Raw genomic sequence first — 12,943 nt, forward strand, 5'->3', positions numbered from 1 at the left:
GCTCCTCAGCTCCTCCTCTCCTTGCTCAGCTCTTGCTCAGATGCTCACCCACCACTGAGTAAATCAAAGCAGCCACAAGTGTCTGGGCTTCATCCAAACTCCACGTGCCCTGGGAGGGTGAGGGAGCAAGAAGTGGGCGTGGACATCCTCGAGGACACCTCTTTGCTGTATGCCCTGCAGGTGCAGAGCCCCACGGCTGCCTCTAATAGCTTCTACTATTTAGTTTAATTTTTTCAGGAGATAACGTTGTTTGAGCACGTGGAAGGGTCTGGAAAGGCAGGCAGCTGTGGGGCAGCAGAGCCAATGTCTGCACCCCGGGAGCCAGAGCTGCCTGGGATGTGCCCCAGCACGTCCTGCTCTGTGCTTCATGGCTGACCATCCAACGTCTGGGCAGGGCTGCAGCTGCCTCAGGGTGGGGAAATGGCTCGTTTTGATCTTTTGAGATCAAAGAAACCTCCAGCTTTTTGCAGCTCTGCAGCAGGGGCTGTCCCAGCCACCGAGGGAGGCAGGGCTGGCTGGCGAGGAACGCGGCTGCAAGTGACTCCAGGACCCAGCTGGTTCTGCTTCACTTATGGATGCAAAAATCATATAGAGGCCAGGATACTCATTTAGTTATGTATTTATGGATGCAGATGGATGTACTAGTGGTGCTTCCTCACCCCTCAAGGCAGGGTGCTGTGGGGAAGGGATCATGCCCCAGCTGTGCCCCATCTTGGCAGTGGCACAACCAGGGAGCCATCCAGCCCAAAGCCACGGTTGCTGCTATGGGGAAGGGCACAGGACCCGCATCTTTCCTGCTCTGATCTTTCCCAGCTGCCCTGAAGCTCCAGCCATAGGATGGACCCAGGGCTGTGATGAGTTTGTCCATCTTGAGCTGGGGGGGTGAGTGTTGCTGAGGGGACCTGGAGCCAGTTCTCTCCTCGTGGGAGGTCCCTGAGCGGCTGAGCCAGAGCCACCAGCTGCCTTGTAGTGTGGTTGTTTCAAAGTGTTATAATAGGAAAAACTCTGGTTTAATGAGTGCTTCAGCTTTTATGGAATGTGAAAGTCCTAAAATTAATTGAAACAAGCTGGAAATGCAGTTTTTCAGCCTGAATGGAGGAAGCTGGGGAAAAAAAAAAAAGAAGGGCTTTGGGCTCTTCCCTGCATGGTTTGCCATGGAGCCCCATCCCAGGTCCCTTGTCTTTGCAAATCACTTCCACTTTTGCAGCAAAGAGAAAAAAAAATTGATAGCTCGAAATGGCAGTAAAATCCCATTTCTTTACTCCTTAGGTGCTTGGATGAGGCTTCAGTTCCCCCCGAGCTTTGCAGACACCATTGCTGTGCGTTGTGAACCCTTTAAGTGCTCTGTTATGTGGGAAAGTGTTCCAAGGATCTTCTCCAGTTGCTACTGGTGGAACAAGTTGGTCTTGATGGCGCTGGGGGGGACGCTGGTGGCAGGACACTGCGTTGGTGACTGTCCCCACAGCTGCCAGAGGAGCAGCTGCAGGCACTTGCTGCTCTCCATCTTCAAGTCATTTCTGAACTTTCCCAGTTTTTCCCCCAATATGCCTCTTTCTTTGTTTTTTTGTTTCCCCAAAGCAGTTTGGCCCCCAAATCCCTCCCCAAGGACCCTGCTGCTGGTCCCTGCCCTCCCCCAGTGCCCACACTGGCCCTGTTGGTGTGTCCTGGCTCTGGGCCCAGCAGGCACCTCATGGCACAACCGTGACCTCCCTGGTGTCCCCGTGACGCCGCCGGCACGTGAAGGGGACGAAGCTGCCAAACAAACCCAGTTCTCTGTCTTTTTTCCCCTCTTTTTAGTGTTTTAGTGAGGTGTGGGGATGGAGGTCACCTGGAGGAGGAGGAAGCAACGGATTTAGAGAGGGATTTAGGAGCAGAAGTCAGGGCTGGTGCTCCTTGAATGGCTTTAAAGAAAGAAATGAACATCCCCCCCTTGTTTGCCTTCGAACTGAGCGGTCGCCTCGTTTACCTTGGTCTATTTATAAACTGTTTAGAAGGGCCATGATAACCCAAGCAGGATGCGGGTCCCTGCAGGGGACATTCCCCGGCCCACGGGTAAACTGTTTGGGTTATTTGGGATGCGTTGGAGCAGAGTTGCTCACAGAGGTTGGAAATCTTTGCTAAGAGTGAGAGTGGGAAGAGCACGGGGTCCCATCCTGCCCGCGGAGTCACCGAGCTGGTTTTACACTGAGTTTGCTGCTGTTTCTGCTGCTTGGTTGAAATGCAGGAGGGGTGATGGAGCAGAGAGACCGCTGGAAGTGGGCTGGAGCAGTGGCAGAAGTTCAGGGATGATCAACGTAAGGTGGGTGATACATAAAGAAAAGTGGGTGATGCCTGGATGATACATAAAGAAAAAAACACCCCACCCAACAACCCAAGAGGTCGCTGAGGCGGCCACAGGGTTGGGAGTGGGTGGTGGAGCTGCACGAAGGGCTTGGAAACAGGGTCTGTGGGGCTGTGAGTGATCCCAGCTCCTGCCCACGCTGCCTGCCAGGGGCTGCTGTTCCCGTCTGCTTGAGCAGCCCCACGCTGAGGGAGCTGCTTCCCACCGTGGATCCAATGACTCTGTTGTCTTCTTATTCTTCCCTTTTTGAGGCCGTAGGAGGGGCTGGCTCTGAGGTCAGGGCCCGTGGGGCTGCCCTGAGGTTTGTGTCTCCCCACCCCGCAGCCATTTCCCCTTCTCCACTGGTGGGCTCTCACTTTCTGTTTCTGGGCTCCAGGCTCTGCATCCACGGTGCGTAGTTCTGGTCTCTACATCCACTTTCCTGGTGGCTCCAGGCCCTTCTCAGCCTTCTGTAGCTTCTTTTCCCCCCCCCTTTTTTTTGCAGAGTTGTTCCAGGGGAGGCTGGTGCTGTGGGTATGGGACCCCCTGGCTCAGTGCTGCCAGGGTTCACCCTAAACCCCAGAAGGACCCACCAGCCCCAGGGGTTCACTTGCCTTATTCTGCCTTCCTGGGGGAGTGGAGGGGCTGGGATGTGTCCGGGGTGCAGATGCTGCTGATCAGCCCTGGAGGTGTTTTGGTTAAACAAGCACCACGCCAAAAAATAGAGGGGGAAAAAAATACCCTAAAATTGCCATAGAAGTCAGTGACCAGCAGCAAGGGGTCTTGTGGCCACTGTGACCTCCAGTGCTGCCTTCTGGTGGGTACCAAAACCGGGGGCTGCCCATTGCCTGCGAGTACCCAGACCAGTGGGTACTGAGCAGAGATTGTTTCCAAAATCTGGGCTCAGAGGTCACTGTCCCCCTGTCCCGTGGTGTTTTCTTGCCCCTTTTCCCCCCAGGGTGCCCCGTGGTGTGCCAGAGCCACGGCAGAGGCCGTGTTTGTGCAGGATTTGCATTCGTGGCTCTGCAGGAAAGGGCCGTGGCAGCCGCAGCCGCCTTCCCTCCCAGCCCAGACACAGTTTCCTCCTCACGTGGGGCCCAGCCGGGGGGGTCTGGCCTCAGCAGGGACACAGGGAACAGGGCTTGTGGCCCCGAGGTGAGGGGCAGGGGAGAGAGGGTTGGCTCCAGTGCACACCAGCCACCCCTCTGCTAAATCCCCCCCTGCCCTGGACCCCCCCCTCCATGCCTAAGAGCCCCTTTGCCCTGCCCCATTGCATGTGTCCAGCCCCCCCCCCCCCCCAGTGCACGGCCCCACAGCTGCACTGCACCCCCAAACACACGTTCCCCCTGTCTGTCCCCCAATGCCTGCCCCCCCAGCTCCCCCAATGCACTCCCCCAATGCCCGTGCCTGCTTCCCCCATGGCACAGCCCCCCTGTATACAACCCTCCCCATTGCACATGGGGGCCACCCCAATGTCCAGCCCCCCCATTGCCCTGCCCCCCAGTGCAGTCCCCACCCCATCACATTGCCTCCCACATATGCCCCCCACACACACCTGCTTGTGTGTGTGTCCCAGGATGTCCCCTCCCACGGCACTTGGTGGCATGGCAGCCTGATCCCCTGTTTTGGGGTGCTGGGGGTCCTCAAAGCCCCTCGGGGGGACGCAGCCCCCACGGCAGGGCTGTGGCAGTGCCCGCAGCAGCACGAGGTGACATTTCAGCCAGGAACACGATCAGGGGCTGTTTTCCATGTCCCCTCTGTCCCCGGTGGACACACCGGAGGGAGGTCCCCCTGTGAGGCACCTCTTGGTGGCAGCGGTGCCCCTGCCCGGCCTCCTGCTCCCCCCTGGGGTCCCCCCCGGCTCTTTCGGCAGCTGCCCCAGACGGAGCGAACGATTCCGGAGGCTGGTCAGGGGTGACACTGTGACCACGTCCCCAGCTGTGAGTGCCAGCCCTGCCTCACACTGTCACCGGCACAGCCCTGGGGCTGGGCAGGGGCTGCTGGTGGCCACACTGCCCCACTCCTGTCCCCTTCCCCATGCACCAACAGGTTCCCAGCACCGCAGGGGTCCCACGCAGGTCGGTCCCACCTCCTCACCATAGCCGGGAGCTTGTCACCCTCTGCTCTGTGGCCCTGCCGTCTCTGTCCTTGCAGCCCGGGAAGGTTCAGAAACCCCATTTCAAGAGCCGGGTGAGCATCCCCCGGGCACTTCGAGCTCAGCTTCCACCCGCCCTTGGCTTCCTGATGATGTTCAGAGGCTTCCTGCCCCCCCGTGTTCCCTGGGCACTGGGGACAGATCCCCCTCCTTCTCCATTACAGCAAGATGTTTTTTTCTGGACTGTTGAGGTTTGCTAACAGCCCTCGGGTGGTGGCTGTGAACTTCTTGCTCCTCTCACTCCTTCTTGCAGGGTTTGTCGGGGTGTGGGGGGCATTGCTGCCTTTTTTTTTTTTTTTAAATGGTTTTCAACCGTGCTGCTCGGGGGGCAGCTCTTCCCTCTTCTTTTGCAAAAACCTCAGTTAGCCAGGAAAACATCTCTTTTCATGGTTGCTCCCCAAACTCCTGCATGGGCTCCTCTAGAGGGGACCTTCAGTTTGGGGCCAGCACTGCTGGGCTTCCCGATCCTGGGAGCAGTTCCCAGCCACTCCGTGCCCGTGCCCCTGCCCCGGCTGAGCTCCTGCACCTTCGTGACACAGAAATCCCCACATTTGCAAGGATTTGTTAGTCAAATCCCTGCCGTCCCCCCCCGGGCCACAGAGGAGATTCGTCCATCTGCCCAGCACCGGGTCGGGGAGACTGTGGGTCCGGGTTGGGGGGACCCTGCTCAGACTATCTCCTCCCTAGGGAGATGCAGGGACCTTCGTGTGCATCACAGCCAGGGTGGGATCTGAGCTGTGATGCTCCAAAACACCCCAAATTGTTCCCTGCCCCTCCCCACCTCCCCATGTTTGGTCCTGCACAGCAGGTTCCAGCCGGGGGTTCCTCCAGAACCAGGAGCTTGGCTGTCCAGGGGCTGCTCTGGCTTTGCCAAATGGGCTTGTTTTGGGGAGGGGGAGGAAGCCTGGGCCGGGTTGTGGTGAGAGGAGGGGGGTGTCGGGGCGGGTGGGGCTGCAGGAAAGTTGAGCTGCAGGTGGGGTGAGGAGGAAGGTGCGGAAAAACCTCGCTGCTTCCTTCTCTCTTTCTGCAACCGATGGCAAAAGCGTTTTGTTTTTTTTCCCCAGGGGAGTTTTTGTGCAGCGGGGGCTCGGGGCGGTCACAGCGTGTTTTCCAGAGGCTGGTCCCGCAGCTGCTGTCCCCATGTCCCCATGTCCCCATGTCCCCATGTCCCCAGAAGCCTCGGCCGGGTCTGGGCGGCCGGGGGCAGGGGCAGGAGCTGCTGGGGAGCAGGACCCTGCCCACGGACAGACAAACCAACACCTCTGGACTTGCTATTTTTCAAATTTATTTTATTTCCCCCCCAGACTCGCTATTTTTTTTTTTGGTGGACTCGCTGTTTTGTTTTTTTTTCCCCAGGTTCACTCTTATTTTCTGCTCTCCCTGTTCCCCCCCCAGGGCCGGGTCAAGCCCCGGTAACCGCTCCACATCATCCCGGCTTTGACCTTTGCCGGTGTCGGGCTCCAGGCAAATGACAGCCCGGAGGGTGGGGATGTTTTACCCAAACTCGGGGCTCGGGAGGCCACGCAGGGGATGAGCTGATCCCGCTGCCCGGCCCGCCGGGATCCGCGGCTCTCGGCGCGATGGGCGCAGCAGCCCGGGGGGGTTCGGAGCAACGGGGGGCGGGGGGGAGAGAGGAAAGCGGCCGGCGGCTTGTCCTGAGAAGGAAGTGCCACCCCGGGCCACTCCTCCTCGCCATTTCCTCTCCACGGGCGGGTTTTTATGCGGATGAGAAAGGGGCAGAGGAGCAGCCGGCCCGGCCCAGCTCGGCGGCCGGAGGGAGCAGCAGCGGCCGGTCCCGGGGAGACGCTGCTGGTAACTGCGCTCGGTCCGGCCCCCCCCGTCCCGCTCCATCCCCACCTCCTGCTCATCCCCACTGGTCCCTTCCCTCCCAAAACTGCCCTGGTTTTGTGGGAACCTTCTTCTTCCACTCGCGGCTCTTCCCTTCTGCTTTGCTGCCCTTCCCGGCTCTCTCGGTCTTTGGGGCTCAGTGGAAGGGCTGGGCGGGGGGGGGGGGCAGAGGCTGCTGGGGGGTACGGGTGGGTTTGCACGGCCCTGGCTGCCCCCCTCCAGCTGTGTTTGTGGGGAGGGTGAACACCTGCACCCCCTGAGCTAGAGCCTTGAAGCAAACCCTGCTTCCCAGCTGGTTTCCAAGTGGTGCCTCCGGGGAGCTGGAACTCGGGGAGCTGGAACTCGGGGTGCTGGAGCTGTGCTGGCCTTTGGGATCCAGGGCTTCCACTCCCAGCTACTGAAATCCTACAATCCACAGCCCCTCACTGCCAGGGGCCCTTTTGCTCTGCTTATCCCCCTGAAAACACTCAGTATAGACAGAGGGGTTGGCTTTCAGCCCCAGGATCAGCCTTTGGGATTTCTCAGTTGTTCCCATGTCCCACCAGCTTAGCTAGCCCAAAGTTTGGGGTGCAGCTCCCTCCTCTCCGATGCTGTCCTTGGGGTTCAGCAGCCAGCACTTTAACCTGGGACACGTCTCTTTGGCTGGCATTGGGCTGGAATGTCCACAAACTGAGAATTTTCTGCCCACGGGTGCTGTCTGCCCAGGGGCTGTCCCCAGCCCACTCCCCTCCTGGCCTGGCTGCCCACGCAGGCTGGTCTGCTGTGGAAACCTTATTTTGGCAGGAGCAGGGTGACACACGAGTGCAAACATGAGGGGAAAATCTAACGGAGGAAAACAGGAGGTTTCTCAGGAGGGTTTCCAAGAGCTAAGGGCAAGTCTTCCCGTGGTGCAGCCGGACTTGGCGCAGAGCAGTGACTAACGGTGTTTACACGAGCACTCGTGATGCTGCAGACCTAATTGCTGCCTATTTTTTCCTATCGTTTTCACCAAACAGCTAATTAAGTTGCTGAAAGCCCATCTCTGCAGCCTGGCAGACACTGGCCCTGGCACCAATCATGACCTTGAGCGAGGTGGGGCTGCTCTTACAAAATGTGAGTCCTAGGTAAACACCAGCAGGTATTAGGAACTGAGTCATGATATTAATGGCATTATTAAATGTGTGACTGGACAGATTTCTTGCTGAGATGGGATTTGGTCTCTCCAACCTGCTCATCTGGAGGGCTGGGCATCCCATCCTGGTGGGCTGGATGTGCTGTTTGGGCCCTTGGCTTTTGGGAAAGAGGGTCTGGAGCATCTTCCAGCTAATGAACACTCAGTCTTTGCCTGTTGCCATTGGCCTCGCAGGGACCTTGTGGCAGGAGGATCTGCTCCAGGCTGTGAGGAGCTGGATGGCTTCATGCTTCAGCTGGGGCTCAGGGCAGGGTTGGGGGCACAGCAGCATCTCTGGGGAAGTGTTTGGGATGGCTCATCTTTCCCTGCCAGCATCCACCTGCTCCCGAAACCTTTTCCTGTAAATTCCCACAGTTCTTCTGGCATTTAATCAACCCCCTCCACATATGCACCAGCTTGGGGCTGAGGAAGTTCCCCTGTGTTTGTTGATGCGTGTTATGGCATCACCCCAGGATCACCCCAGGCTGGGCTCTGCAGTGTCCCCACTCCCTGGGGACTGCAGCCCATGCTGGTCTGTGCTTTGGGGACAGCCACCCTGTCGGGGACCTCCAGGCATTGTGTGAGCAAGGCACAGCGTGTGAGATGGGGACAAGCAAGGGTGTGACCCCAGGGTGGCACGGGGACAGCCCGGAGTCCCCACTGGCATCCCTCCCAGTGGCCTCCAGCCCTCCTGCCCGAATCTTGTCTGGCTGGTTTTGCTCTGGGCATGGCCAAGCCCTGCACGCAAGTCAGTAATTAGCACTCTGGGCTAATTGCTGCCCAGCTGATCCCAGGGCTGAGGATCCGCTCGCCCTGGCTTGGTTCCCGTGACGAGGCGGCTGCCGGCACGTGGTGCAGGAACCAACCTGCCCCTGCAGCAACAGCAGTGAAGGTTTCACTCGGGGTGTCCTGGCATTTTGGGGGAGCTGGGAAAGGAGCAGGGTGGAGCAGGTGGGAGCTGGACGTGCTTCCCAGCACCCGTGGGTCCCTGCGCAGCCGCCCCCTCGCTCGCCACCTGCGTCACCCGCCCCGGGGCAGTGCCAGCAGAGCGTGACACTCTGCAGGTTGGCAGCTGCGTGCTGAGCTGAAGCCAGTTAATAACAAATCCTTGGGGGAACCTCCTCCCCGGAGACGTGATGCTTGTGGCAAAACCAAGGGTTGGTTTTTCCGGGAGGTCCATGAACGCGGCTTTCCTGGTCCTGCCGGTGCCGGGTTCCTGCTCCAGGGGTTGGCAATGTCACCAGGGCAAGTTGGCCTCTTGCGTCAGCGCCGCTCTGCTCTGGAGGCAGGGAGGAAATGCCCTCCCACCATGACACAGCTTCTTCTGCACCACCAGCTTGGTGCTGGGGGCTGGAGCCAGCCCAGGGCTGCAGCATGTGGGGGTGGCCGTGGAGTGGGGTCCTGCCGCATGGCTGCAGCCAAGCCTGGAGAGATGTTTCCTCCCCAGGGTTTTCCTGCTGGTTCTGTGCCTCTTGGCATTGCATCCCACTGCCAGAGTGTGTCCTCTCCTCTTCCTCCTTGTTCACCAACCAAAGGTGTTCATGTGTTCTCCATGCAGTTATTCCCAGGGATGCTCGGGCTCCTGCGCGGCTCTGGGGTCTCCCATGGGAAGGTCACTTCAGGTGACTTTCACCTGCAGCGGCCACTGCAGGTCCAGGGATGTGAGTGTGTGGGCACAGGGGGCAGGGAGGGCTGTGCCAGGGGGCCGGGGTGCTGTGGGGCAGCCCCACTCCTCTCCCACAGCCACGTGCTGCTGGCAGGCTCAGTCACAACCACGTCAGTTCTCTGCAACCTGTCTGAGCCCTCCCCATCCAGGGCAGCCGGGGAGCCGTGCGCTGGCTGGACTGCCAGTGGTATTCCCATTGGCACAGGCAGGAGAAATCCCTCCTCCCCCGAGGAGATGCCATGCTACCACAACCTGTGCCACACCAGTGTGCCCACAGCAAGTCACTCCCCTAAACATCCCAGACACTCTGAAGGGCCTCGGTGGGTGGGCAGTGACGGGTTCCTGTGGGTGTGTACGTGGGTGTGAGCACACGCAGGGCAGAGGTGGGGTTTTGTGCCTTGCTTTTATTCAGCCAGTGTGAGGAAACAGGACTGGGCAGCTCCTGGTGGGACTGTGGGACTCCCTGCCTGGTGTCCTGCCCCTGGCTCCCAGCAGCACGAGGCAGAGCCCCTGCTTGGCTCCAGCAGGATCTGAGCTCTCCCTCCAGATGGGAAGGCAGGGCTGGTTTTGTGGTATCCATCTGCATTTATTTACACTGGATTTCATCTGTAGTTTTGTGTGTCTGGAGTGTCTTCCAGAAGGTCTGAAATTGCTGATTGCTACAGGTGATCATTACCCCTTAGAAATGGGATATCTGCCTCATTTGGCTGTTGTCGGTCACTTCTTTATCTTGCAATGATTAATTTTACGTTGCCTTGTTTTTAAGGAAGAAGATGATGTGAATGGGCTGTAGGAACCAGAGATGGACCGAGAGCTGCCCACGAAGGTGGATGAAGAAGAGTCCTCTGCCACGGAGGATCTGGGAGGAGACATGTCCTGTGCTGAGAGTGACATGGAGGCAGAGATGCCCCTTGCTGAGAGCAGCAGGAAAGTAGCAGCACCTTGTGCTGGGAGCAGCCAGGAAGGAGAGATTCCTGGGACTGACAGCGACGGGGAAGGGGAGACGCCCTGTGCCGAGAGCGACGCGAAGGGAGAGGAGGCGTCTTGCTACGAGAGTGATGGGGAAGAGGCACCAGACACTGAAATCCCTGCTGCTTCCAAGAAGATGTCCTCCCTCTCCTCCCCCTTGCGGGCCATCATCCGCCTGCGGCGGCGGTACCGGGTGCAGAAGAAAAGCCGTCTGCACTTGGAGCTCCCTCGAGAAAAGCCTGCAGAGCTGGTCCATACCAGGCTGCTCCAAAGGCAGCTTTCCCTGAACAGAACTAGCCTGTACGGCCCACCCATGTCCTTCTTTAACCAGACCAGCTTGGAAACTTCCCAGTACTTCACCTTTGACACATCTGTGGAGCAACACGCCATGAAAAAATGCAGGCGGAAAAAGAACCGAAGGAAATCTCGGGTAGTGCTGTACCCGGATAAAACAAAGAGGTACCTTCCAACGGAGGAGAAGAGCAAGGCAAAACGCTGCCTCCTCTTGCTCGTTGTTATTATCTTCTTCCAGATCCTCAATGCTATAGAGAACCTGGACGATAACCTCCAAAAATACGACCTAGATGGTTTGGAGAAAACAATGCACCGGGAAGTCTTTGGGCAGAAGGTCGCTGTGGAAAGTATGATGGAGTTGCTGAAAGACTACCTGGCTACCCACATACACAACAAGCCTCTAGTGATCTCTTTAAATGGCCCGACAGGAGTTGGGAAGAGTCACGTTGGCTGGCTGCTGGCCAAACACTTTCGTTCCGTCATGGACAATGACTTTGTGCTTCAGTACTTTGTTATGCATCACTGCCCCAAAGGGGTGGCACCTCTTACCTGTGAAATAGATCTGTCCAAGAAGATTTCTGAAATGGTTACAAGAGCTGAAATAGAGGAGAAGATACCACTCTTCATTCTGGATGAGGTTGAACTCATGTCTCCGGTCCTGCTGGATACTCTCAGCCGATTCTTCGAGCCCAACCAAACCAACGAGTTCCTCAATGCCATCTACATTTTAATAAGCAACATAGGAGGTGGTGAAATCACCAAGTTCGTTATCCAGAACGCGTCTGCTGAGCTTCTGCATCAGCAAAGGGGAGCTGAAGAACTGCTGAGCATCATCCAGCCTGTACTGATCAATGTCCACCCTCTCTGGAAATCTGCAGACATCGTCCCATTTGTTCTTCTGGAGAAGACTCATGTCATAAACTGCTTCCTGGAGGAGATGAGGAGGGAAGGGCTGTATCCTGACCAGAAGCACATTGAAAATTTAGCGGGTCAGCTCAGTTACTACACTACAGGGGACAAGCAGTACTCCAGGATGGGCTGTAAGCAGGTTGTGGCCAAAGTCAACCTGCTGTAGTGACTGACTGCAGTACCAAGTCCTGCTCTCAGGATTTGCAAAATTCTGGGCTTAGGGAGGAGCAGGCTGTGGTCAAGGTGTCCTTTCCCAGCCCTGCACTGACTCTGTCCTGGTCAAGGTAGAGGGACAGCAGCCCAGGCTCCTCTGCAACGTGGTCTCTGTTCTCCTCCAGATGCTTCACTTGTGAATAAGTCACAGGCAGCAAAGCCCAGGCATCCTCCCATTAATTGTGAGGTGCTTTGTTCCTCACAGGCTCGTTTGGGATCCTTGTCATTGAGGAGTTATGAGATGAGAACAGACGCTGCGGGATGTGAACAGGAGGAGGAGACAGGAACTGGGTCACTGTCCTTGCAGGACACGTAGCCGTGTCTCACTCCTTCTCCAGGCTCGCAGTCTTCAGCTCTTGGCTTTTCTTGGTCCTGGCTGGTGGGGGGCAGAGCAGAGGCCCTGCTGGACACCTGGGAGGACTGTGAGGGTTGGTGGCTCCTCACCCCACATGCTCGGGCAGTCAGAGCTCTGCTCTCCCCTGGCCACGTGCTCCGGAGGCTGCTTTTGGACCTGCTCCTGAGCTGCTGCTCTTCTGAGCTCATACCTGAGCTCACCTTTGGCACCTCCAGCATGATTTCTGCCCTGCAAGTCTGTTTGGGCTCGTCTTGAAGACTGCTTGGCTGTGCCAGCTGGTGCAGAAATAACTGCCAGGTTGTTTCAGGTCTGGTGGTGGCAACTCGTCCTGAGAGCTCTTCTGCTTTTTGCTTCTGGGTACACTTCACCATGCTCCTTATCTAGAAGGCCCAAAATAGCAACTGACATGATGTTAAGCAACACACACTGGAGAAGACAGTTTGGGCTGTCTGGGCTGAGCGCAGTGGGAATCCTGGGCTTGTTCCCAGTCCAGTGAGGTTCTCAGTCCTTGAGACCCTGGCGTGCTCTGATGCTGCCTGGAAGCACCTCAGGAAAAGCACACGTCCTCATGTGGAACAGGCAAACTCAGCAGGTATTTATGATGATGCTTTTTCAGGTTTTGGTTTTGGGCCTAAATCCCTGTCTACAATTTGCTGTGAATTATCAGGGACGTCATCCTGTGGATGGTTACACTGGTGGTTTGATTTGCCTCTTTCTACCTGTTGGGCTCCAAAGAATTCCATCACGAACTCCTGCTTCCAGAGCTGTTGTCAGGAATAAAACCAAACTATCCTGAATAAAATAATTCAAAGTGCATTTCTTTGATCTGATTGAAATGTGGATTTCTTCCCCAGTTTCTCTTCTGGGCTGGTATAGCTGCACCACGCCTGTGCTTCCCGGTGACTTGGATAGGGAACAAGGCCTTCAGGTTTGCTGCATGTTTTTTTCAGGCCACCTCCATGTGTGTGCAGCTCCTTGGGATGTGCCCATGGCCCAAAGCCCACCCAGTGCAGCAGAGCCAAGATCTCTGTGCCACTTGGCTCCTCTGTCCCCCAGAGCTGCAC

At 57.4% G+C, this 12,943-nt stretch overlaps 1 protein-coding gene across 3 annotated transcripts; it reads left to right on the forward strand.

The window, feature by feature from the left end:
* Nucleotides 1-6,220: 6,220 nt before the first annotated feature.
* TOR4A (torsin family 4 member A) lies at nt 6,221-12,688 on the forward strand. 3 transcript variants are annotated; one of them, XM_051636539.1, is made up of 3 exons: nt 6,236-6,287; nt 7,319-7,415; nt 9,906-12,688. In XM_051636539.1, the coding sequence occupies exon 3, from the start codon at nt 9,942-9,944 to the stop codon at nt 11,475-11,477; it is 1,536 nt and encodes a 511-aa protein (XP_051492499.1). In that variant the 5' UTR covers nt 6,236-6,287; nt 7,319-7,415; nt 9,906-9,941; the 3' UTR covers nt 11,478-12,688. The 3 variants fall into 3 exon arrangements, with proteins under 3 accessions (XP_051492501.1, XP_051492499.1, XP_051492502.1); XM_051636541.1 differs by lacking the exon at nt 7,319-7,415 and having other exon boundaries at nt 6,221-6,287; XM_051636542.1 differs by lacking the exon at nt 6,236-6,287 and having other exon boundaries at nt 7,337-7,394.
* Nucleotides 12,689-12,943: the final 255 nt, after the last annotated feature.

Source organism: Apus apus, chromosome 19, assembly GCF_020740795.1.
Source record: "Apus apus isolate bApuApu2 chromosome 19, bApuApu2.pri.cur, whole genome shotgun sequence".
NCBI lineage: Eukaryota > Metazoa > Chordata > Aves > Apodiformes > Apodidae > Apus > Apus apus.

What these genes read in the sequence shown, in the direction of transcription:
- TOR4A (XM_051636541.1), top strand. Translation starts at nt 9,942, where the DNA reads ATGGACCGAGAGCTGCCCACGAAGGTGGATGAAGAAGAGTCCTCTGCC.